At 41.9% G+C, this 26,772-nt stretch overlaps 1 protein-coding gene across 4 annotated transcripts in view; it reads left to right on the top strand.

Annotated features, from left to right (window-relative positions):
* The first annotated feature begins 673 nt into the window (after positions 1-673).
* The window catches only part of NFYC (nuclear transcription factor Y subunit gamma), a 58,437-nt gene continuing 32,338 nt past the window's right edge, over positions 674-26,772 (top strand). Inside the window, exon 1 of one of the 4 annotated variants that reach the window (XM_026702692.2) lies at positions 674-889. Coding sequence is in view for 1 of the 4 variants with exons in the window: in XM_087939559.1 (XP_087795685.1) it covers positions 1,371-1,422 (52 nt within the window). In the remaining 3 variants the exon portion in view is untranslated. Of the gene's footprint in view, positions 890-1,242; positions 1,423-5,829; positions 6,372-6,453; positions 6,833-26,772 lie in introns of those variants that run through there. The other 3 variants (XM_087939559.1, XM_087939561.1, XM_087939560.1) reach the window with 3 other exon arrangements.

Below are 26,772 nucleotides of genomic sequence, written 5' to 3'. Positions count from 1 at the left end.
AGACTGATGAGCTGTACTCAAGTATTGGTCTAGCAAATGTTTTGTATGCTGTAGTTAGTAGTGTGATATTACCAGAGAAAAAGCTACATAGGATTAGGTTAACAACTCTTAATGCCTTTTTGGCTATGTAGTTACAGTGGGCTCTAGCACTTAGATCATTAGAGATGAGTACTCCAAGATGCTTGACAGAGTTTGGATCATCAACAAGATCTTGACTATTCAGCCTGTATTTTATTTTCTGATTTTTTTTTTGCCAATATGTAAGATAGAATATTTATTTGTTAAGATTTGAAGTTGCTGATACATAGTCGAGGTCTTTTTGAAGGGTAGCAGTATTGTCTGTTGCTTAACTAAAGTGTCCTTCCACCTTCCAAGACAAACAGCGAGCGAAGGACATCAGAGGTGCGCAGCTGCTCGTTCCCAGGCCAGGCTTTCCTCTGCAGCGGGCGGGCAAACCCAGCAGCCACATAGTGGGCAGAGTTCCACGACAGACCTGTATCGGCGGCTCCAAGTCCGCCCAAACTACACTTCCCATAATTCCACGGGAGAACCAACTCCCTCTTGCAGTGGCAAAAAAAAAAAAAAAATCTCGGCCATTGGTGAATTCTCGCGGTAACCTACACTTCCGAGAGAATGGAGGGAGAGGTAGACGAAATTGGAACGTTGAGCCTGCGCATTAGATCAGAGGGAAGGGGGCGGGGCTTGCCGTTCTCCTCAGTTTCAGCCCCGCCGCCATCTTGTTTCACCGCCGCTTCGCGCTCGCTCCGTTCCCTCACATCCCCGCCCCCTCCCGCTCGTTTCGGTGGGAAGCGCCCGAGCTGCGGCTAAACCACTGGCATTCTCCGGTGCAGCCGAAGCGCAACGGGAGCCACGGACTCGGAGCTGGACGGTGAGTTAAAGTTGGGCGAAGGAAGCTCCGAGGTGGAGTGGCGGTTGGACTTATCTTTCCCTTCCCCCTTCTCCCGTCGCCGCCATTCACCCTGCCCGTCCTTCTGATTGGTTGGAATGGCCCTCCGCTGTCATTCCTGATTGGCCGCCGGCGGGGTAGACAAATGGGCGGAACTGTCGGTAGGCCATTGGGTAAAAGATTGCGGACGGACCGTGGAGAAAGCAGCGTGCAACGGAAAGAGTCTTTTTCTCCGCCCCTCTATCCAAGCCTCGAGGCGGACATCGGAAAGGGCGGGGCTTGTGACCATGGGTAACTTTCCATAGAGGAGAGCAGAGGGGCCGGCAAGGTTCAATCGGAGGCGGGGCTTAAATGGAAGGAACCTGAATTTCTCCTGGATTCTAAACAGCCAAGAAAAAGTCAGAATTCTGGCTGGGCTCCGACCATACCCCGAGCCGTTAATCTATGCTTGTATGGGTATTGCATGAGTCCTAGTGATGTGGTTCATTCAGTAAACCATGATTCATTTAATCATGGTAAGTTTTTCGAACAACTCGGTACCTGTGTCCTCTTTAAGAAGGAAGCAAAGTGGGTTTCATCTCTTGGAATTTCATGACTCTCAGGAAGATCTGGTGTTGATGATCGAAACTCTTATTGATCTCTGGCTCTTGACAGCCTCTTACTTCCCATGGCTATGATTGGGATTAGAAGAAGGGTATATAGAATGCAAAAGAAAAGAAAAATATTTAAACCTCTATGTTTCATTACTTCAATTTCTATAGTTACATTCTGATTTTTGAAGTATCATAGTTTATATCATGTTTTCCTTTAGACAGGAAAGTCAGTTTTTAAAAGTTAGGCTTTGAGCCAGTCACACTGAGCCCAACCTGCTATTCACCCCGTACTATTGTGGGGAAAATAAGAGACACAAGTATTAATTAGTTGCCTTGAGTTATACAAAATAAAGGTGAAGTGTGAATCTAAAAATAAGTATTTTAACAGAAAAAAAGTGAGCACTTTGGATTCAGAAACAAATTTGAATATGCTTTATATATGACCTTAAGTCTGGGGCAGCTAACTTTGCAGGTGTTATATTCTAGCTTTTAAACACTTCTAAATATGTAATTCAGGAAATTTACCAGGGCCACTTCATAACCCTAAGTCAATAATTTATGTTCTGTGCTGAAGAAAGTAATGCTTCTAATAGATAATGCACATAGTTCAGTTAGTTGGGAACTTTCAAGGTGTTCCAAAATTCTAGATCCTTTTGTCTTGGAAAGTGATAGCCTCCCATCCTTCACTTCATCAGATGCGAGGAATGGCTTGAGGTGTGGGGTTTAATTTCATTTGGGGAGGTGAGGGAGAGAAGAGTAGAGGAGAAGACATTGCAGTTACATAGATGCATCTCATGAGAACTTATTTTTTTAATTAAATATTTAAATTTAATGGACTCTAGGCAATATACAAAATGAAGACAGAAAAACAGTTAATATTGACTCATGCAGCCCAGACAAAAATAATGTAAGACAGCAAAAACAATAAAAGAAAATGGGCCATTTATTAAATAATATCAACTCTGCCCAGCAGCCAGTTCAGCTCATGTAGCAGTGGCGATACTTAACTTCCTCTTTGCTTTTTTAAACAGATGTTTACTAATTACAATTAAAGCTATATGAGATTTATTTCCAATTAAATATACATTGAGTTGTATTCTAATTCAACCCCCCCCCTTCTCTGCTTTCATGTCTATGTGAGTGTGTCATCTCCAGGCAGGTTCTTTCCCTTTAGTGTGTGTCCCCCCCTCCCCATTTCATTCCTGCCTCTTTCCATAAGCAGTTCTCCTGATTTCTTCCAGTTCTCCATTCTTCTCTAGAGGTAAGGTTACATCTTGGTTGTAGACCAATTACTTGCTTGATACCTGTCTTGTTTTGCATCAAAACAGAACAGTTTATTGGGATGGGGAAAAGACTGTGGATGTTCCTGTAGTTAATGGTGTCTTAGGACATAACACCTTTTTGAAGCATGTATATGTCCAGTAAGCTTTGTGTACACAGAAAGCTTTATTTTTATACTGTTGTCCAGAGCAATAGCAAGAGTTTTGCCCGTAATTTTAAAGCAAGGTGTGTGACTCATGGCAATTTTAAAATAGAAATAGATTGGACTTCCAGAAATCTCCAGCTAGCACACCACAGCTATCTAGAGAATTCTGGGAGCTGAATTCCACCTATTTTAAAACTGTCAAGGTTGAAAAACTTTTTAAAACCCTATCTTAGCCTGGTCATATCATTTTCAAAGTTCATTCTGTTTTCCCTATGACCATTATCAGTATACAATCTCTCAAAGTGTTATGAGCCTTAAATACATGTAAACATTACAGTTATGTAGAGAAGTCAGCACCATGGTTATCTGAATAAGCTAGTGTGATGGGCTACAGTAATACTTTCACAAGGATTTTTTTCGGTTAATGAGTGTTTTACGTCAGTCATTTTTGCAAGTTTTAAAAATCTAGTTCACTTAAAAATAGATATGTAGGCAATTAGATATGTAGGTTCAGTGTATCTTCATTTATTCCATTGTTCACTAAGAATTAGTGAATTGGACTTTTTATTGAAATATTATTACTGTCCAAATGTTTGGCTGTTGTATGTCAAACTCATTTCAACCTTTTTCTTTTCTCTTTGCTATTGGAGAATTTAAAATGCTCTTTACATAAAATATAATAAATCACTTAATATCTCTCAAGACTTTAAAAGTAGGAGGTGTAAAGATCGTCTTAAAAACTTAAGCAGTTTCAAGAGAAAGCATATGTCCAGACACTAAGCATCACAAAAATTACAGCTAAGTGCTGATTCTGGCAAAAAAGTCCAGAAAATATGCAGGTATATGCATAATTTTGTATTTACTGTATTTATTTTGTCATGTTTATGTAGTGTATATTGGAGAAGGAGACCCTTTGAGAGCTATATGCAACAAATTTTCATTTTAATGTATGTTGATTAATGTACATTCAAAGTGACAATCAAGTTATTCAAAGTCTAAAAGTGGGACTAGATAATGGCAGATGAGGTAGACCCATTTAGCTGGAAAAGTGGGGATACTGTTAACATCAGGAAGACAAGGAATGTATTCATATAATCTGCATAGGTCACTTTTGCATGACTTATGGGTGACTTATCTTCCGAGTGGATAAAAATCTATTCTTTTTCATTTTTAAAAAAATTTAAAAATGGATTTTTTTATTTAAATCAGTTTTTTTTTATTTTTATCAATTTATTTTAATAAAATGCTTTTGGAGTAAAAATCTATTTAAAGATAGTTTACTATTTAAGATACATGAGTTTATTCAGCATGAAATGGAGCTTAGTTATGCAGCATGAGGCTGTATATTCTGCAATATTGGGACTGTTGGTGGGTCAACAGCAGGTCAGAGGAGCTGCTGCTGGACAGAGATGACAGTTGCTCTTAAAAAATTATGTAAATCAAGCCTCATGATTTAAATCGACTTGATTTAAATCAAACCCATCCTGCTTATCTTCTAGTGCTAGATAATTGCAGTATCTCATAGCTACTTGTCAGAGGTAAGTAACCTGACCCCAACCTTTTTTACAGTAGCTGGTTTACTGTCATTTCTCTTTAAAGAATTATTAAATACACATGCAATTGAGCCCAAATCAAGCTGAAGTCACCATGGGTGCTGGAGAAAGTCTTGAATTTTCCAGACCTTCCAAGTCTGCAACACAGTTGTTTGTATTGTTTATTTTCACAATAAACTTTTGATCTAAAGGTGGGGGGAAATGACCTTTCTCCTGAGTTGAAATGATTTGAGTTTCAGAAGACTTCTTATAGAAACGTGGTCACATTTATGATATGACAAGAGAATCTTCAGCTACTTATTTGAAAGCATTGCTTGGACTAGATGTAAATCCGTGTTTTTGAAACCTGGCAACTTTCTGATGTATGGAATTCTGGGAATTGAAGTCCACACAATCTGAAGTTGCCAAGTTTGAGAAATGCTGAAAGAATTAGGTTTCCCCCCCTTTAAATATTCACACAAATGAAAAAATATGTCATCGTCACCCACTTTTGTGAACTATTTTCTTATAGTTGTTCTTCCTTGAAGCCTGGGATTCTCTATTTCCTAGTAACCTTTTACTATTGAAGTGCAGGAAAGTAGTTTTGCTCTTCTCGAATGCTTCTTGGATTGCCTCTTTGTTCCTAGTTATGGAACTTTTCCATAATTTAAGATGACATATTTGTTTGCTGCCCTTTTTATGAACGTTACAGATGCCTTTTCAATCTTCTATTTAGGTTTAGTTATGATTTAGCTGACTTTACAAAATATTTTCTTCACTAACTTAGAACTTTATTTTTAAGGTGAATCTAACAAAGTGATTTAAATCTAGAACAGCCTCTCTTGACTTCTTGCTAATCTGGGATACTCGGAGTTGTAGTTCAATACTCCTGGAGTTGCAAAGTTAGAAAAGACTTTGCCCAATGCAGTTTCTACATTATACCAACTGATATATTAAGGATACTTTTTTAAAAAAATGCAGGTGCATTTTAAAACAAAGATTAATATAAATCATCTGACTTTTCTGATGTGTCTTGATTTTAAATTAGACCCTTGGGGATCCTACCTCATACATACATCTATAATCTCAGGGCATTTTGTGTATGAAATGTATGCATGTTTTGTTTATATTCTGAATGGTTGGAATGAGTTTGCAATTTTGAGGTTAGCACCCAAGCAAGAAATTCTGCATTTGGCAACACATTTAAAAAAACCCTTTTTTCCCCTCTTGTAAAGGAAAAGCCTCCGTTTCGGCCTCTTTGCTGTGCCTCTCCTCTATCCTTTCTGTTTCTCTCCACTAGTCCTGCCCCCCTTCCCTCTTCTTTCATTCCAACGGCCATCCCTTGTTTTAACACTGCCTTGCCATGGAAACACAACTGCCCTGGCTTGCAGTTTAGGTAACACAGAGATGGGGTTGAGGGAAGGAGTCGCCTTCCTTCAAGAAATCGGCTGGGCCGGTAAACCGCTGAGCCAGGATGAGAACCGGGGCGGGAATCCCAGGAGCGGCCAAAGGACCACTTTAAAGGAGGGGGGCGGGGAGGGAAAGGTAAACGGAGCCTTTCCACGCATATCCCCCCGCCCGCATTCCCCATTATTCGTGAGGGCGAAGCGAGGGTCTAAAAATTAAACCTCGGGACTCCCAAGGCTCCTCCCGCCTCGATTCCTTGCTCCCGAGGAAAGCAGCGTTTCTCAGCGTCTTCTCGCTGCTTTTTGATAAAAGCCAACGCTGCCTTTTCACGGACAGTCCCCGGGTCCCATCGCGAGGCTCCGGCCCCTCCCCGCCCCCTCCGAAAATCACCCCGGCTCCCCTTTTGCTCTATTGTGACCCTGGAGCGTCTCCGCGAGATCCGCCTTTTACATAAGTTGCTCCTGGCTTGAAGTCTCTGCGTCTGACCCCTGTTCTGCCTTCTCAAGGTAACTTGTAAAACAGGAAGTGTACAAAGGAGGGTTTAGTGACGAGCGGAGCAGCCAATCCGGGCGCGGGGAACCTCCGCGAGGAAGGCGCTTGGCCAACGAGGGGCCGGCCGAGGGGAGGTTCGGTGTCCGGGAGCAAGCTAGATTGAATGCCTTTCACCGTTAAAGTGGAAGGAGGCTGCACCGTGTCTCATTGGAGTCTCTGGGAGTTTTGCACTGAGGCAGGGGTCAGCTGAAAGACAAAGAAAAATGGCGAATAGTTTGGGAGGGCAGCTGCTCAGTTTTGTACCACAGTGGACACTCCAGAGAGCTTGGCCTGCATCTTCTGCTGCCTTTGTTTCCTCTTCCTCCACGTCTCTCTTCCTCTCTCTTTTGTGTGTGTGGAGAAGGACTAGCAATGGCTAAATTAGCTCTGTCAGAGGAGGCATAATTAGCTGCCTGTAAAATTAACGCTATCCCTGGTAAGTTTTTTTTTTTTTGCATCGCTTTTGTTTTGCTTTCTTAATGTAGCAATACCCGGAGTAGTCATGAAATCCCAAAGTGCAGATAAGTTGAAACTGTCTCAGAAAATGGCCCCTTACTTCGCAAGCTTAAGGAAGCACCTATTTTACCTTGCTGTCCTTGGCTTAAACCCAGTCTCTCTCTCTCTCTCTCTCTCTCTCTCTCTCTCTCTCTCTCTGTCTTTCCTATTTTAATAGCTGTGAAAACTAAGAGAAATTTGTACAGAGATGCATAGTTTTTTTTGGGGGGGGGGGGAGGGTGTTGTAAAAAGCTGGAACTCTTCTCCCATCCACTTTCCTGTCATTTGTCCTTTTTTTTGGAAATGCTTTTGTGGAAGGCTAAAAAAATGTAAGCAGAGAGAGTTATTCAGCTTCCCTTTGGATTTTAGGAAAAAGGACATCGGCAACAAGCGTGGGGGGGTGTCGAGGTGTCAGATCAGGATGTTCCATTTCAATACAAAGAATTTGGAGTGATTGGCACATCTGAATTAAATGCCACCTATTTGCAACTACTTGTATGTTGACATCTGTTTCATCTGTCATTCCTTTTTCCTCCTTGTCTCCACCCACATCCCAATATTGTGTAGCTTGACTAATGAGGCTGCAGGATTGAAAGGGTGCTTTCTTAAAATGACACATGTTTTAAGCAGCATGAGTCATAACAATACCTTACCTATCATAAAGCTAATTTCCCAGTATAGTCTTTGGAACTTTGTAATATATTTACAAGGGAAGAAAAGTTTGTGTGGGATAGCTGAAGGGGGATAGCTTCTCTTCTCCTAACTTGCTCTGTCTTTTCATAAGTATAAGGATACTTTGGGTTTTTTAAAAGTAAGTGATGAAGGTCACTGGAATGTTCCTGATGTTGAGATATCTCATCCTTTAATAGATTAAGGTGCATAAGTGTATTCTGGAATCCTTTTATAGCAAAGGGCTTACCTTTGTGTTTGCCTTAAGTAAAGAATTACACCTGAGTTCTTTACATTTTCCTCCTTCCCTTTCATCTGAGTGGAATAGTGTTGCAGTAAAAGTTGCTGAAGCAAGGCCTGCCTCTGTGCAAGCAAGAGTGACCTTGAAGCACAGCTTCTCTGGGTTTTAACTGTTGAAGGATGAAGTTTGTTTATGCTGTTTAGAGCTGGTGAAAAGAATCAGTTGGAAGGAAGAAACTGGGTTACTAGTACCTGAGAAAATCACTATGAATGACATGAACATCTTAAACTAAAGCCATTGTAATGAAGAGATTTGAACTACCTATTCCCTCATGTCTTCTGTGCCCCACTATTATCCTTATTCTTAAAGGTTTCACGAGGGTAGAGTATTTTAACTCTTCAGAAATCCAGAAACATGACACATTTATGCCTTTCTCTCATCTATAACCATTTACTGGCCTTGAGCAATATTTTGAAAGTTCAGAATAGGTTATTTATTCAGAAGTGACCTTGGCACTCACCTGGCTTGCTGAAAGGAGCAGGAAGTAAGTTCATTTTCTTTCCTCCATCTGTTCTGCTTTGTGTCAGGCTGCTGGTCACTTCCTCTTTTTTCCTTTGCATTTTCAGGAAATAACTATTTTTGGAAGCAGTTTTACAAACAAATGTATATCTAATAGCATCTTTCAATAAACTACTGTGAGAGCTCTAATGGCATGTTCATTCAGTCCTCCCATTTGTCACTGAAGTTTTGGAAAGCAAAGTTATCTATTGTTCATAATATAAAAATGTAGTACATAGCCAGCTGAAGTTTTCCATGTGCATCTTTGAACTAATGGGAATTGTACAAAGTCATTGTTATTTCACTAGGTATTACATGGCTGAGTTTCCTTTTAGATTCTACTTCTCATGTAGTTTGATTACACTTAGAAGCTTATTTTCTTTTTACCTTTTGCAAAGGATAGTTTTAGATTTGATACGATTCATAGACTCCCATTGTGACCCATACTTTTCCTCATGTAAGCAGGTAAACCACCAGATTTATGAAAAAGTAGATTAACTTATGTGTAAAGACAAAATACTTAATGTATACTAATGTATGATCCATACTTTAGCCATAGTACTTGGCTTCATAAAATGTGCTAATGTACAAACCCATCATGCCCTTGTGCAATATGTGAAACCTGCCCACAGTTTATAAGACCTGGTTGCTTCTATGCCTTTGGTCTAGGTTTTAAAAATAATGTTTATTCTATTTTCTCTGTCACCATTTCTAGGCATCTATATTAGTTTCTGTCAAATAGCTTGGTTTTATTAGCAACTTTTAGATATTTTATTATGGGTGTTATTAGTAATGGCAAAAAAGCTGGCTTGCAATACAATTTTGCTGAATTTTTTTTGTCTCTCACCTCAGCAACAATTTTTGATAACCACAGAGGTCCTAAACTATGACTTCCATTTTTCCGAACAAAGATCCATTATTTTTGCTTTCATTTTTTAATCTGTTCAGCATTCTAATTAACATCTTACATGTGTGCTTACGTGTTGACACATTTGCATCGGCCTTGTGTAGCAGTAAGTTTTGGGTTGTTTTCATATATTATTGTTGTGCCTGTTGAATTATTTCATTTGGTTCCCTCAATTAGTAACTAACTTAAATGCTGTGGTTTGTTAACCATGGTTATGATTTAGTATCTGTGAACACAACCATGATATTGGTTTGTCATAATTATGTTAAGCTCTCTTTTTTTTCTTGGTATTTTAATACATGATCTCAGCTACCACTTTTGTTGGTAAATTGAGGTTTATGGGTTAGTATTATATGAATCAGCTGCTTGTAATTTGTTTTAAGAAACATAAGTAAAGCTATGGTTTAATGTACTGTGTAAAACCAGTGACTGTTCTTCAGAATCTCAGATGCTTTCCCTACAGCTTAAATGTTTTTGTACCTTTTTATGGGACATTTATTTTACAAATAAATGAACAATCAAGATGGCTAGCTCAAATTTATGATCTGGAAATGAAAGCAGACTATTGCATACTATATAATATGTAACATAAGGCTCAGAATATACAAATCTACCAATGTGTTGTGTTTTTCTTAAACTCTTATTTGAGCAAGATTTTAACCAAAAGTATTTGCAAATTTAGGTATTAGGAGTCAAATTGTTAATATATATCACCTGATGGTTAAAAAAGATTTGTCCCACAAATATGTATATATATATATATGTATGTATGGAACCGTATGTTCTGTTAAGCCATTGTTTAGCATAATGTGTGAATCCAGTTATTGTTGTTTGAATAACACAATTTATGCCATAAGACATATAAACTTTTCTATAGTAGCTTAGTTAACGCTGATTGAAACAAGCCTAGGCTTTTAAAGTAGTTCATGCTAATTAAAAATACATACTTTCCACTATCTTTAAAGAATGTGGCTTATTAGATAACAGTACAAATAATGCTTAACAAGATATTAAAAGCTGAGAAAATGCACAATTGTTGAGGGTGGTGCTTGAAGCCTGTCCAATGCCATAGTTGTTGCAGAAACCCAAATTTTAAGCATCGAAAATGAATTATTTCGTATGTTCCTTAAAGTTCTGAGGAGCCCACAATTGTTTGCCTTTAAATGGGTAAAAAGTGCTCTTCGTGTTGATTCAATTTTTTCATGTTCTTTTTTGTACTTCTCATAAAGCAATCTATTTTTTGAATATGACTTCAAAATCATTATGATTTATGATCTATAACCTATCACTTTGCTCTTTGTGCATAAGAGCTTATGCACTGGAGACAACTCCTTGTGTGTCCAATCACACTTGGCCAATAAAGAATAAAGAATTATATGGTTCTTGATAGAGAACTAGGATGGTGTTACAAAACGTATACGGCTTGACTTCCTAATATTTCTGTGAACTGTCTCTTCTTTGACTGGCATACAGTAAAAAAGATATATTATAACTGGATTATTGTAAGCCACCAGAGTCGCTTTTGATGAGATGTGCAGCTATATAAATTTGATCGATACATAAATAAGGAAAGAGTTCAGGGATGGTAACTTTGCCCTTGGAAATAGTATAAATTAACTGCCTAGTTAATAACTCAAGAATGTGATGAAGGCAAAATGGCATTCTATGGCAATGATCTTATTTCACAAGCTTGCTGTATTTTGTATATCCACTAAATTATTTTGTCCAGAAGTCTGTGAGAAAACTCAGAAGGGAGAGGGCAAAAAATAAATAAATTATATATTGTGCTGGATTTCTTCCTGTTCACTGTTCACTGCAACATTCCCTCTCACTTGTGTGTAGAATTATGATACCCTAGCAGCGCATTTTCATGGTGTTCAATTTGGGAAGGTAGATATGAAAAGTTTTTATCCTCTTTTCAGTCAACAATCTTTGTGAACTCTGATTACACCTTAATATATGATGTTTATAAGTGTCCCTCCCGTTCCCAGGATCCCTCGCAATTGTAATTTAGTCTATGTTTAAGTTTACAGTGTGTCAGAATTATATCCCTTTAATTGATATTGCAATTACCGGCTGGGTGACTTTGGGCCAGTCACTCATTGTCAGCCCAAGTCACCAATCACCAGGACGATTGTTGGGAAAATTAGAGGATGAAGGAGTATTAGGTATGTTTGTTTCCTTGTGTTATTTATAAAAACAACAAAAGCAGGATAAAAAAATAATATTCAGAGCTTTTGCAATAGAATCTGAAAAAGTGTGATCTGTATTACACTATCTCTGTCTTCTTGAACCTGCCTTTAATACAGGTAGTCCTCGACTTTCAACAGGTCATTTAGTGACATGTTCAAAGTTACAAGGCACTGGAAAATGTGACTGGTGACCATTTTTCACAGTTATGACCTTTGCAACATCCCTGTGATCATCAAAATTCAAATGCTTGGTAGCTGGTTCATATTTGTGACTATTGTTGTGTCCCAAGGTCATGTGATCACCTTTTACAGCCTTCTAACAAGCAAAGTCAATGAGGAAGCCAGATTCACTTAACAACCAGGTTACTAACTTATCAACTGCAGTGATCCATTTAACAACTGTGGCAAGAAAGCTCATAAAATGGGATAAAACCCACTTAAGAAATGTCTCACTTAACAGAAATGTTGAGCTCAATTGTGGTCATAAGTTGAGGACTACCTTTAATGACTCTGAAGTACAACGGTAACATTGACTTCTTTTTCTACACTTATTCTGCACTTGGAAAGTGCCTTGCTCACTAAGGAAAACTTAGGAAAATTTAATGTAACAAGGCGATAGCTTTAACAAAATAAGTCAAAGTAAATGTTTAACTTTTAAAGTACCATTTTTAAATATGCCCTTGAACTGCTCGGTTTTAAAGGCAAGCACAATAATTGATGGAAATAGCAATGCCAGTATGTCTTATTCCTCTCTTAATACATTACTTTTTAAAACTAGCAAGTGAAGCATTTTCCAAATAGCTGGCAATTGAGGTGGGCCATGAAGGAAAGGTCATTTCTTCTTTGGCATGCAGCTCTCCACTTTTCTTCTGGATCATGGTTGCTTGCTGGTTGCCTGTCTGGTCTATAGCTTTATTGTTCAGCTGTACCTTGAAAAAAACTTTGTAGTGGGAAAGTGTTGTGTAGTACTCTGATATTAAGTTTTGTGCAGCAGGGTTTATGCAGTATAAAGTTTAATTTTGTGTGATACAAATCCATTGCGCTCATTCCACCTCAATTAAAATACATAAATTGTGAACACTTAGTGAAAATAAGCTGTCAAAAAAGAGACTTTCTCATAAGCTACAGAAGGGTTTATTCAATATTATTTAATAATTCTGATACTGAGCTGACAACTGGGGAAACGTGAAAATTCTTGTTGACCAGCATTGTCAAATGCTGGAAGGTACTTACCCATCATATATTTTACTAAAGACATATGTGGCAGGGCTTGATAGAGGTAATTTAAATCAGCAACAGGTATTATTTCAGCTAAACTCTACAACAAACAAGTAAAGGTTCTGAGATTAAAAATAGATGTGCCGAGAATAGAGTCGATTAGTAGACCTTCTCATAGGTACCCACATTCTTGATTTGCTTCATTAATAGGTTGTGCCTATCAGAGTTTATTCTGGCTCTTGTTCTTAACATAGATTCTTCCCAAGCAGGTTCTCCAACTTCTCCATGCAACCATGAGAACTGAGATAATTTAATCTTCTGGTTGCTCAGAAACAAAGTTTTGTGGAGGAAAGCATGTATTAGTAAGATGACAGATAAGGTGGTGGATGGTCTTTCAATTACAGGTAGTCCTTATTTAGTAACTGCATCATTCACAATTAATGATGCTAATGAAAAATGACCAGTCCTTGTATTTACATCCTTTGTAGGTCTGCAAAAGAAAGGTGAAGTAAGCATAGTAATTGTTTCAGTTAGTTGCATTGCCAACCCCAATTGTGGGTAGTAAATGAGGACTAAACCATATTTTTATGTCAATAGCCAGTCTTGTGCCATAGTATGGACATAAACTTTTGTTAAAGTGAACAGGTGTATAACCAGACCTTCAAGCACATCAATATATCTCCTTAGACATGGAAACCAGCTGGGTAACTTAGGACCAGTCACTCTCTCTCAGCCCAACCCACCTCGCAAGGTTATTGCTGTGGGGAAAATAGGAGATTTTTTATATATCCCTTTCTCAGGTTTTTTGTAAGGAAAAGAAACCAGATATGGGTTGTTTTTATGGTTGCAATGTGTAACACTTGCATTGATGTTAGTTTCTTTAACAATGTTTGTTGACATCCTCTTTTATAGGATCACATGCCATGTAATTGATTAACAGCATTTAATAATTCTGTATTTCTATTTCTTAATGAATAGTTGTTAAAAAGGAAGATAACATTAGAATTGGTGGATTGGAATAAACCTTGAAGAAAACCAATCCTTGGGATATATGTATGTTCAGACTTTATCTTGAATTATTTCTGATTCTTCCTTTTTTCCCCTCTTATCGATTGGGGGAATTAATGACAGAAGCTGATCCAAGAAAAGCAGACATAAAATAACATATTTTTGAAATAACTTCTGAAAATACACAGCTTTCTCTTTCAATATTGTATTGGAAGATACTTTATTTTACCTTATTTCTATATTTCTACATTCTATATTTCTATTTTCAAGATAAATTGGGGAGTATTAAAATTATCCCTGTAAACCAACAGAGATTTTTAAAATGACAAAAATGCTTACTTTTTTAAAAATAGAAAAACTGAATAAGAGGCAAACATAAAGGCAGTCTGGTCAGGTAATTATAGTTATAATGCCTGAGTGAACAGGAATTTCAATTGTTTTTGTATTGTAGGGAGTAGCCTAGCTTCCATTTTGAGAAAAGATTCTATAATCAGATGGTTTTTACTTAGAAGTTCCACAATACATAACAACTATAGAACAGTGAATTCTCATACACGCTGCTAAGAGTGTCCAGGAAATGGGTATGACTCGCCATCAGATGGGTATGTTGCCATCAGACAGAGTGTAACTGAGGGGTTTCAGCAACTCCTTTGCCCTCAAGGGGGTCAGTCCTTGTCTTCCTTGCCCCAAGGAGTGTCTCCTTCTTTCAGTGTTCCCTAGCCATCGGCCAGCTCATTCTGATTGGGGGGAGGAGGAGGAAGAAGATTATACTAACCCTTCTGATCACAGTCACTACTCTCACTCTGAGGAGGAGGAGGAGGAGGAGGGTGAGATTGTTGATTGCAATATGTCTGTGGAGGAAGAATTTAGAGCTGATCAGCCTTCCTCTACTGGGGTTTTCAAAACTTCCCTTTTCAAACCTTTCTTACACAAAGCCTTGGTTACGGCACAATTGATACCTGAGAAAGTGGCCCCAGAGCCTCAGACGGCCCCATCAGGCCACAATTATTTTCTGTTCACAAAACCAGTGATCCACACTGAGATTCTCCCTTCTCCCACCATATTCCTGGATCTGGTTAGGGAACAGGGTATCTCCCCAGGAGCGGGACCACGGCCTTCATCGCATGATAGGCGATTTTACAATGTGGGACTGGCCTGGCCAATGCCCTCATTGTCCCCATGGTAGATGCTCCGGTGGTAGCCTCTTTCTCCTCATTGGGCACACCCACTGAGCCTGAGGATGTGCTTAAGGCAGAGGATAGGAGGTCTGAACAAACCCTCAGATGCACCCACCAGGCTGCAGCATGGGCTATCAGGGCATCTATGGCTGCCTCGTTTTTCACAAAGTCCTCATTGCGCTGGCTTCAACAGCTTCAAGAAAGACTCCCGGCCACTGATTCCAGGGCTCACCAGGATCTTAACAAAATAATTGCAGCTGTGGAATTTACGGCTGATGCGACCTTGGACTCAGCCAAATTCACCGCCAGGGCAATGGTTTCCTCGGTGGCCACCAGGCAACTCGTTTGGTTACAGAACTGGCAGTCGGATGCAAGGCACAAATGGAAGTTGGCATCGGCCCCCTGCTTGGGGGATAAACTGTTCAGGGAGGCTCTGGAGCCTACTTGGTCGAAACCAAGGACAAGAGAAAAGTTCTCTCTACAGCAGAGAAGAGGTCGGAATATCGTCCCAGTCCGTACTGTCGACCAGCCACATTCAGATCTGAATCCGCATCGTGATTCTCTAGAGGCCAGAGATTGTTCCCTCAATGCGAAGACCAACGTCCTGAGGCTTCAGGCAGGCAACAACAGGCCTTGGGTAAAGGGCCCTTTCGAGGGGGAGATCATTTGTTCTGTCGCTCGAAGTAAAGAGGCGGTTGACCCCCTCCCCATTGGAGGCCATTTGGCTTTTTTCATCTCTTGATGAGAGGAGTCAACTTCAGACGCCTGGGTACTGGAAACAGTACAGTACGCAGGTTTGGCCTGAGGCTTGAGTTTATATCTCCACCCCCATGATTTTTTGTTCAATGCCCTATGTCAAAGGACAGATCTTGACGGGACCTCGTGGAGTCGGCCATTCAACACCTGGTCGAAATTAGGGCCATTGAGTTGGTTCCGATGGGACAATGAGGACTGGGTTTCCACTCTCGACTCTTCATCATCCCGAAGGCTTCGGAGAGGTGGAGGGCCATCCTCGACCTTAAACGGCTAAACAGGCTTATTCTGTACAGACGCTTTAAAATGCAAACTCTGCATTCCATTTTAGGGAGTCTATGAGAGGGCAACCTCCTTTCCTCCATTGATCTCATGGAGGCTTACCTCCACACACCTATTTGGCCTCATCACTGCCAGTTTCTCCGTTTCTGTTACCAGAATGTCCAGTTCCAGTACTTGGCCCTTCCATTTGGTCTTTCATCGGCGCCCAAGGTCTTCACAAAGTTGTTGGCAGCTCTGGCGTTGTCGCTGAGGGCTATTCCGGTGAGGGTCCAGTGCTATCTGCACGATATCCTGATTCAGTTGCAGTCCATCAGTTCGGCCCATCAAGATCTTCGCGTCACGGTACAGTGCCTGCGAAACCATGGGTTCTCGATCAACCTCAAGAAATGCCACCTCTCCCCTACGACCAGGCTGCAGCATCTCGGAGCGATCATCAATACTTCCCACTACCAAGTTTTCCTCTCCCCAGAATGTGAGGAGAGCCTCATCGCCCTTAGTATCCAGATCAGAGGACAACGCACCATTCCACTGTCTCTCCTATCTCAGCTCCCAGGGAAGATAATCTCCTGCATTGACATTGTCCTGTGGGCCTGCCTTCATGCACGAGCACTTCAGTGGTTCCGGCTGCCATTCCAAAGGGCAGGCACCAGCCACTCATCAATCAGAGTGGAGGTTCTACCTCAGGTTCTTCATTCCTTCAGGTGGTGGCAGTCCCAGGCAGTAGGGTGGGGCCTTCCCTTCAGGGAACCAAACAGGGTCCTGCTCACCATGAATGCCAGCCTCCAGGGCTGGGAAGCCCATCTAGAGGGCAAGATAGCTCAAGGCAGCTGGTCCTAGGGAGACAGGACTTGCCCCAACAATTGGCTCGAAATCAGGGCCATTTTCTTGGCCCTGAAGCATTATTGACACAGGGTGATGGGTTGCCATGTCCTAGTCATGATAGAAAATATGGCCACAAAGGCTCATGTCAACAGACGGGGGCACTAGGTCCAGGGCTCTCGTGAGGGAGGCGGAACGCCTGGGGAGATGGGCAGAGAAGCATCTGCTTTCCCTCAAGGCAGATCACATATCGGGGGTCGACAGTGTCCAGGCTGGCTGGTTGAGTTGGTCCCGGGTCGACCATTTGGAATGGAGCCTCCACCTTTCACTGTTTCTGACATTGTCCCACAGGTTCGGCTCCCTGGCAGTGGACCTATTCGCCATTCCCTCAACGCTCAGGTAAGCAGATTCTTCACCAGGTTTTCAACCCAGGGAATGGAGGGGACCAACGCGCTTCGGAGTTGTTGGCCTCCAGGTCTCCTTTACACCTTTCCCCCTCTTCCACTCATTCCAGCTGTAATCCGGAAGTTGTTGGAGGAACTGGCGGAGCTAATTCTCCTGGCCCCCCATTGGCCCAGGACACCTTGATTTGCAGATCTGGTGAATCTGTCTGTGGCCCAGCCATGGAGGATCCCGGACAACAGGATCTCTCTGCATCAGGGGGCCTTGATCCACCTGGATCCTTCGCCTAAAAGATGGCGAGCAGCTAAGGCTGATTGGTTTTATAGTGGCAAACCCAGCTCTATGACATCAGTAGGAGGAGTCATACCCATTTCCTGGACACTCTTGCAGCATGTATAGAAAGGGCATTCTCAGGTAATTCTACCAACGCCCATTTCAGCCTGGAAAATAAGTTAAAGATTTTCTGTATATGTTGTGCCAGTTTATCTGATACTCTCTTTACATTCAAAATCATCTTGTTGTATATTATTATTATATCTACATTCTGCATCTATTTAATTGAACAATCTTTAATGTGTTCTATTTTTGAGTTACATTTTAGCAATAGTTTATAGATAAGGCTCAACAAATGCTCCAAGTTTCATGTTAGGGTACAAGATTTCTTGTCAGTTAGAACAATTAATTAAGCAGTGCCTCCAGTATTTGCGAATTCTCCAACCATGGAGGTTTTTAAGAAGAGATTGGATAACCATTTGTCTGAAATGGTATAAGATTCCCGCCTGAGCAGGGGGTTAGACTAGAAGACCTCCAAGATTCTGTCCTATCCTATCCTATCCTATCCTATCCTATCCTATCCTATCCTATCCTCAAATTCAGTTAGATGTGTTAAGTATTCTCCTTTATATCTGCAGTTCTTTAACTACTGCAATAATCATTTGAAGTTATTTAAGCCACTCAGGAGATGCGACCATTATGAAATAAAAATCTGGAAAAGGGACATTTTAAATCAAGTATTGCTGTTTAAACTTTGAAGTGTGTCAAAATGGAAGATTTTTTTTTTTTTGAATGATTACAAATACTGTCTGATTTTGCAGAGTTATCATCTGAGCATTTTAGACAAGGTTTGTCCCTGAAAATAGTTATGGCAACACTATATGAATTTGGGTGAATTATCATATTGCTTTCTCTCCAGTTATCCTAATGGTTTTCTTAGTAATGATATCATATTTTGATATTGTTCTGTAAATGTTATTTTTTTTACATTGTGCAGAAAAAATATTAGAGTACTTCAGAATAAAGTATTTAAATTAAAGGAAGATATGATGTGAAAAATCATCAGGCAAAAATCAGAGCATGAGTGAGACTTTCAAAACTTTTAAGGACTCAGAAGGCTGTACTGTGTAGGTAGTCTTCAACTTCAGTTATTCGTTTAGTGACCATTCAAAGTTACAATGGCTCTGAAATAATATTTCACGCTTAAAACCTGTGGCAGCATCCCCACGATCATGTTTCAAAATTTTTTGGATGTTTTGCAGCCAACATGTATTAATGATGGTTGCTGTGCCCTGGGATCATGTGATCACCTTTTGTGACCTTCTGACAAGCAAAGTCAATGGAGAAGCCAGATTCATTTAACCGTCCTTAACAGCTGCAGTGATTCACTTAACAATTGTGGCAAGACATGCTGTAAAATGGGGCAAAAGTTAACAGTTGTCTTGCTTAGCAATGGAAATTTGGACTCACTTGTGATCATAAATCAGCTACTATTTATACTGTATGCATATTTTTTTCTGATTGTAATGGCTTAAGAACTTGCTTTAAGGTATGCCTACTAAGACGTGTGGCCTTTAGCTGCACTACTCCTTGGATAGAAGACTAATGACTAAACCAGAAACAAACTCTTTCCCAAAACTTGTTTCTTACTTGAGCATACTTGGTAATCATAGGCTATTCTTTTAGAATCCTCCCCTACCACACCTATACAAATAATATAAAGTAGAGAATTTCCAGTGTTTGGGAGAAGTATCCTGTATGCTGAAGTAAGGAACTCTCTCATAGATAGCACCATCTCATAGTTTTCATTGTTAATGTGGCATGTAGCCTGTGGAAAAGCAATGACAATAGAGATAGGGAGCAATCTCTAGTCTTTCTGAATTGATGGCCGTATAGGTCTAAGTAATACAATTTTATTTATTTTTTCTTTCTATGTAAGCATAGTATTTGAATTAACTAGATAAAGGAGCAAACAAGGTTTGACAAAGGGCAAAATTGCTGTTAGTAATTGTAGCCTAATTTTGTCTTTTAAGGCAATTGCTTTGCTGCTTGGGAGGATAAAATTCTATGTTAGTAGCTAATATAGCAAGTTTAGTTATATAACCAACCCCTGCCAGGTCAAAGCAGATTTGATGGATAGGTTCGTGCTATATAAAATCCATATTGGACATCTTGACATAGGAAATAAGTTGGTACTCATTTCAGTGTGATGCTCTCAAACATTCTAAAGGTTAATACTGCGAATAGGCTCTAATGAAAAAATGTAAATCCCTTGGTGAATTTAACGGTGGAGTGCAGAAGAAGAAACTTTAAATTAGTGGATTTCCCCTGGCTTCATTAGAATCATTTCCAATTTAGCTTATGCTGATGAATCTGTGTGCAATTGCTATGAAACTTCAGCACATTACTGCAGATTCTGATGGTAGGGAGATATTCTCCTCCCTGCTGCATCGAGAGCCCAGGATGGGTTGACTCCTTCCTATGATGTCATTTAGCTGAGTCTGTAGTAAGATATAAAAGCCAGCCCCTGGAAGAGACCCCAGCTTTTGACTCAGCTCCTTTCAGTCAGTAGCTGTGTCTCTGAAAACTTCTGCTAGATAACACTCACCAGCGATCTTCAGTGCCGTTTTTCCTCGTTTCAAGCAGCCCCCAGGATCTGGGCAGCTGCTCTTCCAGGAGAGCAGGGCTTTCTCTCTCTCTCCTGCAAGGTTGGGAGCAGCGTTGCCAGAGCGCTGTTCAGGCAAGTTGGGCAGCGTCTGTAGACCTCCCCCACGCCTGCGGTTTGAGTGGTCGTAAAACGCGATCAGCAAACCGATAACAGCTTCAGCCAGCTGAGGTTCTGTAGATAGCACTCACCAGCGATCTTCAGTACCTTTTTTCCTCGCTTCAGCAGCTCCCAGGATCTGGGCAGCTGCTCTTCTAGGAGAGCAGGGCTCTCTCTCTCTCCTGCAGCGTTGGGAGCAGCGTTGCCAGAGTGCTGTTCAGGCAAGTTGGGCAGCGGCTGTAGACTTCCCCCACGCCTGCGGTTTGAGCGGTCATAAAAAGCGACCGGCAAACTGATACCAACGTCAGCCAGCTGATAGTGTGGCCAGAGGCTGCCCTTTCCTTTGCTGACTTCACTCGGGGCTCTTTATAGCCTAAGGAGAAATTCTTCGATCTCGGAGCCTGTTTCCCATAGTCAGCGGCCATCTTGGATTGAAGCCTTCCACCATGAGGTGAGTGGCCATTTTGTAAGCCCGGGGGCCAATTTATACCCTAAGGGGCTTAATACAAAAAATTTCCAAACAGTTTCTTTCCATAGTAAGAGCCTTTATTCTTCAAAGGGTCAGGCAGAGTCGTTTCCCCCAGTGGAACAGTCTCTTAAGCCAATAAGAGAAAAAGTTGTAGGCAACACACCCAATCAGTCCAGAGGGAGGTGGCTGTTAAAGTCAGAGCTAAGGCTCTAGCCCCTAAGAAGGCAACTCAGGCGGAGTTGAGGGCAGAAAAGCGCAGGCATGCAGCCCTAGAGAGGCAGTTCAACAGAACTATTCAACAGAAGGGAGTGCAACTACAGCATGTTTCAGGTGACCTGTGGGCATCAGCCAAGCCCTCCCAGGGGAGGAGAAGTTAGCTATGAGCCTTTCCATCTTCCATCCTGGTCTCCTGAGGCTTTTGCAGTACAATGATCCTCAGGATTTAAGCAGATCTGGCAGGCCTTATTTCCAACAGGCTTCTGGGCCCTATGCTCCTCCCCCTCCCTCCAGGCCTCGAACCTCTTCTCAATCTAGGCCTTAAGCCACCTTCACTCCCTCAGCAGCGGGCCTTCGGCCTTCTGCCCCTACCTTTGAGCATAGACCAGGGGATATCCAAGATGTTGTCTCTTTGGCCATTAGGCAGGGATTGGCTGAAGGCTTCAAGCAAATCCTTCGACCTCCAGAAAGGGTTCAGGCCCTTCTCCCTTCTCAATCTATAAGTTGCCTCATCACCCTGATTTACACAGGCCCCAGGACCTCAGGGTCCATTCTTCTCTACCAGAATGGGAGGAGGTTGATGAGGAGGGAAGGGCTTTACCATCTGAACACAGTTACTCGTTCAGAACGTGAAGAGGGTGAGACCTTTGACCAAAATCTTTCAGAGGAAGAGGACTCTCGCCCAGAGCAGACATCCTCTGCATTGGTCTTCAATCGTTCTCTCTTCAGGCCATTACTCAGCGTGGCCTTGGTCATTGCCAAGCTGTCGCCAGAGGAAGTGGCTCCTGAGCCACAAGGAATTCCCTCTAGCCAGGGAGACTCATTCTTCTCCAAGCCTGTAGTGCATGCAGGGGTTTTGCCTTCTCCCACTTTGTTCCTGGACATGGTCAAGGAACAGTGCGCTTCCCCTTCGGCAGGTCCTCGCCCATCTTCTCTGGATAAACGTTTCTACAACATCAGCACAGCCCTGGACAATTCCCTGGCAGTGCCTTCTGTTGACATTCCAGTTCTGGCCTCGTTCCCATTTTCTGGCACTCTCACGTGGGCATCCATACGGTGGCTGCACCAACTCCAGATTAGATTGCCTACATCTGACCTTCGGTCTCACCAAGGCCTTAATAAGATTATCGCAGCGGCGGAATTCACTGCAGATGCCATTCTCAATTCCACCAAATTTGCATCTAGGGCCATGGCATCTTCAGTAGCAGCAAGAAGACTGTTACGGCTCAGAAATTGGCAGGCGGAGTTATGCCGTAAATGAAAGCTGGTTTCAGTTCCCTTCGCGGGCAATAAGCTTTTTGGCAATGCTCTGGAACCTTATCTCATCGAAATCAGAGATAAACGTAAAATTCTCTCTTCCTCTGGGAAGAGAGCCGACTATCGGCCAGCTCCTTATACTGGTAAACAGCCCTTTTGGGAGGATGGGGGTCGTTCCTGCCGTCGCTCTAAGTAATCCCTCGTTCTCACCACCCATCAGAGGTCGCCTAGCCTTCTTTGCCTCCAAATGGGAGGAGTCAACGGCGGATGCCTGCATGCTCAGCACTATTAGGTCAGGATTACAATTGGACTTTCTAATGCACCCCCCCCCCCCAAATAAATAAATAAATAAATAAATAAATTTTGTTCTGTCCTGTCTCTCGGGACATTTCAAGGCAAGACCTCATGAATCGGGCCATTCAACTCCTTCTTGAAATCCAAGCTATTCAAACCTGTTCCCCCCTCTCAATGGGGACGTGGGCTTTATTCTCGCCTTTCATCGTTCCCAAAGCCTCAGAGGGGGTAGCGAACCATCCTGGATCTAAAATTTCTCAACCAATTTGTAAAATACAGGCTATTTAAAATGCAGACTCTGCATTCTATTTTAGAGAGTGTTCGGAAGGGCGATCTCTCTTCCACTGATCTCATGGAGGCTTACTTCCACATCCCCATTGGGCCTCATCATCGCCAGTTTTTCTGTTTCTGTTATCAGAATACCCATTACCAGTATCGAGCACTTCCCTTCACCCTCTCATCGACTCCAAGGGTCTTCACGAAGGGTCTTCTGGCAGCATTGATGGCATCTCTGCTTTCTGTTCCAGTGAGGATCCAATGCTACTTGGACAACATTTTGATTGTGTCCTCCTTCATCCCTGCAGCCCATTGGGATCTGCAAATTACCCTGTCATATCTCCAGAGCCATGGATTTTTCCAGTCCTGTCCACTTGAATGGTTCCTGCTTCCCTACCAACGAGCAGGAACCAGCCACTCATCCATCAAGGTCCCGCTCCCGCCACAAATCCGGAGATCTCTCAATTGGTGGTGTTCCCCATTAATCTGGAAGGGACTCCTTTTCAGGGTCCCAGACAGGCTAGTGATAACCACCAATGCCAACCTCCTGGGTTGGGGTTCCCATATGCAAGGCCAGACAGCTCAGGACCTTGGTCCAGGTCAAAGCAGGCCCTTCCCATAAATTGGCTAGAGCTCAGAGCTATTTTTCTAGCTCTCAAGCATTTCAGGCACTCATGACTGACTCTCATGTTCTAGTCCTTATGGACAACATGGCCGCCATGGCTCATGTCAACTGGCGGGGGGGCGAGGTCTATGGTTGGGGTTATGTGCAGAGCAACACCTGTTTGTCTATCTCAGCGGACCACTTCTCTGGGATCAACAACTCCCAGGCCGACTGGCTCAGCAGGAGCCTAGTCGACCAGGCAGAATGGTCTATTCCTCCTTCTCTATTCAGGGACCTTTCCCTCAGATTCGGAATGCCGGTGGTGGATCTTCTCCACTCCTCAAATTGCCCAGGTCACCAGATTCTTCACCAGGTTTCCTTGCCAGGGACCGGAGGGGACCAATGCCCTTCGGTGCAGACGGCCCCAAAGTCTCCTCTATGCCTTTCCCCCGCTCCCGTTATTCCGGCAGTAATTCGGAAGATGTTGGAGGAACGAGCAGAGCTCCTCCTGCTGGCACCCTCTTGGCCAAGGATGCCCTGTTTGTGGACCTGGTCAACCTGTCGGTGGCTTCTCCTTGGAGGATCCCAGCCCATCTAATCTCCCTTCATCAGGGGATTCTGCTCCACCCGGAGCCCCAGTGGCTCAAGCTGACCATGTGGCACTTGAGCGGCAGTGGCTAGAGGTGGTTGATCTTCCTGAAAGGGTCATCATCACTATCCTGGCATCTCACAAACCTCCCACAAGGCGCATCTATGATGCCACCTGGAAGGCCTTTCCAGATGGTGCCTTAGGGAGGGTCTCTCTCTCCCGCTTTAGCCCAGTTGGCAGAGGTTCTTAGATTCCTTCAGCATGATCTGGAGAAAGGTTTGCTCCCAACACCTTACTCAGGCAGGTTGAGGCCCTCTCCTAGGTTCTTTCATGGGGTTCGCTTCCTTCCTTATCCCATCACCCTTCAGTCAGGAAGTTTTCGAAAGCGGCTTCCAACCTGCACCCTCCGGTGGTTCACAGGTATCCTTCCTGGGATCTTCATGTAGTCCTTTATGCCCTTACAAAGCCCCCTTTTGAGCCCCTTAGAACATTGTCTCTCCGTTTCCTGACTCTGAAGGTAGTGTTCCCCGTTTCCATCACTTCAGCCAGGCAGGTATCCGATCTCGCTGCTCTTTCCATCAGACAGGACCTTTGTTCCTTTCACGATGATAGGGTTGTCCTCAGTCTGGACCCCTCATTTATTCCAAGGGTTAACACCTGTTTCACAGGTCCCAGGCATCATGTTGTCTGGCTTCTGCCCCCTCCCGCACCATGACTTAGAGCAGCAGTGGCACTCCCTAGACGTAGGTAGGGCTCTTAGAATATGCATTAAGCGCACTTCCTCCTTCAGGAAGTCTGAAGCCATTTTGTTTCCTTTTCCCTTGGGGCACAAGGCCTCTTCTCCTACTATTAGCAGATGGGTCAGATCTTGCATTGAGCAGGCCTACAAAGCTGCGGCCCTTCCGATTCCTTGAGGTCTGATGGTGCACTCTACCAGAAACGCGGCCACTTCGGCTACCTGGGCGACCCAAGCACCCTCGGAGGAGATCTGTCATGCGGCCACGTGGACATCTCCCTCTCCTTTCATCAGATACTACCGTCTGGATGTCTTTGCCTCGGCAACTGCAGCCTTCGGCAGACGGGTGCTTCAACGAGTGGTTCAACAGTCGGTGTGATAAGCTAGACGAGGACCCACCCGTGGACATGCAAGCTTTGGTATGTCCCATCCTGGGCTCTTGATGCAGCATGGAGGAGAATGGGCGTTGGTAGAAGTTACCCCGAATGCCCTTTCTATCTATGCTGTGAGAGAGCCCAGCCCCTCCCTTGATTCGTCCAGAGAGGGTAAGTCATATTTCTGTGCTTTCAGAGACACCTTTCAGACTGTCAAGTATCTTCGCCAAAGCTGGGGTCTCTTCCGGGGGATGGATTTTATATCTTAGTACAGACTCAGCTAAATGACGTCATAGGAAGGAGTCAATCCACCCTGGGCTCTCTCGCAGCATAGATAGAAAGGGCATTCAGGGTAACTTCTACTAACGCCCATTTTAAAGTGCCTTCAATTAACTAAAGAAACTGACCTGTCCTCCCTTATGACCATCTACAAAGTCTTTTCACTGCATCGTGACCTAATTATCTTTAGCAGCTAGAGTTGAGGTGCCTGTCTTAATACTTATGGTCTTAATACTGGGTGTTTTTTAAAACTACAGAAGCTTTTTCTGTTGTGAGTTTGCTTATTTCTCGTGCCTTCTACAGTGTAAAAAATACAGATACTGCATACATTATCTTCGTTTGCTTCATGTATTATAATGATTGTCAACTAAATATACATTTGAAAGACCTGATTGCATTTTGTGTATTTATTCTAGCCAATTCTCTAGATATGCTCAACAGAATTCCTTTTTTGCAAGCCATGATACTCTGCATATTAAACAATATTCATCAAAACTTCTTTAACCTGGACACTTAAAAATGTAACTAATTGTAGATATTTTTTTAAAATAAGTAATGTATGGGAATAATTGTTTTTCACTGATGTGTATAAGCAACCTAACTGCTATTAATTTCCCCATGGGATCATTTAGAAGTATTTTTTATTTTAAAAAAGAACTTGCTGTTTTACACTGCATGAGTCAAAATTCATGCTGTAATTGGTTCTGGACAATTTTGTTCCAAACAGTGGACTTATATTGTGGGTGGGTATGGCGGGAGAGAAAGCCAAAATAAAATCTACCACATACAATGGAACATAAGTCGGTGGGAATCATATCCACTTATATTAGAATTATTCTTGGCCTTAAGCCATTTCCCATTACGCCACTGCATAAAAAGATTGTAGGCATTCAAACTTTTAAATAAAGCAGTCTTTTATTTCTCTCACTCTTCTATGCATACTTTGAATGATATAGTTAACACAGTCATTTCTAAAAGTACCTTTAGTATTTTTGAAGAGAACATTTAGCAGATTTAAATTTCATTGGTTGAATCTTGTTTTATCTTATTTTAAAAGGAAATAATCTTTTGATCCAGACTGTTTCTGTATAGAAGCAAACTTTCAGTTTTGCTGTTAAATAGAATTCTGAGTTCTGTAAACGTTCTTTTTAAATAATTTGATGCTTTCTTCTTCTTTTCCAGGCCATCCATGTGTAGGCCTAGTTCCCAAGAAAAGTGCAGTTGTTATTAAAAACTAAGTATACATCAATATCAGTACATGAACACTGTGACCCTTGCATATAATTCATTTTGATACAAACATCAGTAATGATATAATAGTTGTATTAATCAAATTTATATTATCTTTGTATTAATATACATGATTTTAGAGTAATTATTCAATATCTCAGCGTTCTATTTTAATTCCAATGATATAAGCATACATGGTAATACTATCTTTTAACACCTGATCTTTTTCATCAAATTATTACTTATATTCTGTTATATAAATATTATGTCTGCTAATATTCCCGCTATTTCTA

This window comes from Pseudonaja textilis, chromosome 10 (genome assembly GCF_049901715.1).
Source record: "Pseudonaja textilis isolate UNSWEBS1 chromosome 10, rPseTex1.2, whole genome shotgun sequence".
Lineage (NCBI taxonomy): Eukaryota > Metazoa > Chordata > Lepidosauria > Squamata > Elapidae > Pseudonaja > Pseudonaja textilis.
This window is presented reverse-complemented; position numbering and strand designations above follow the sequence as displayed.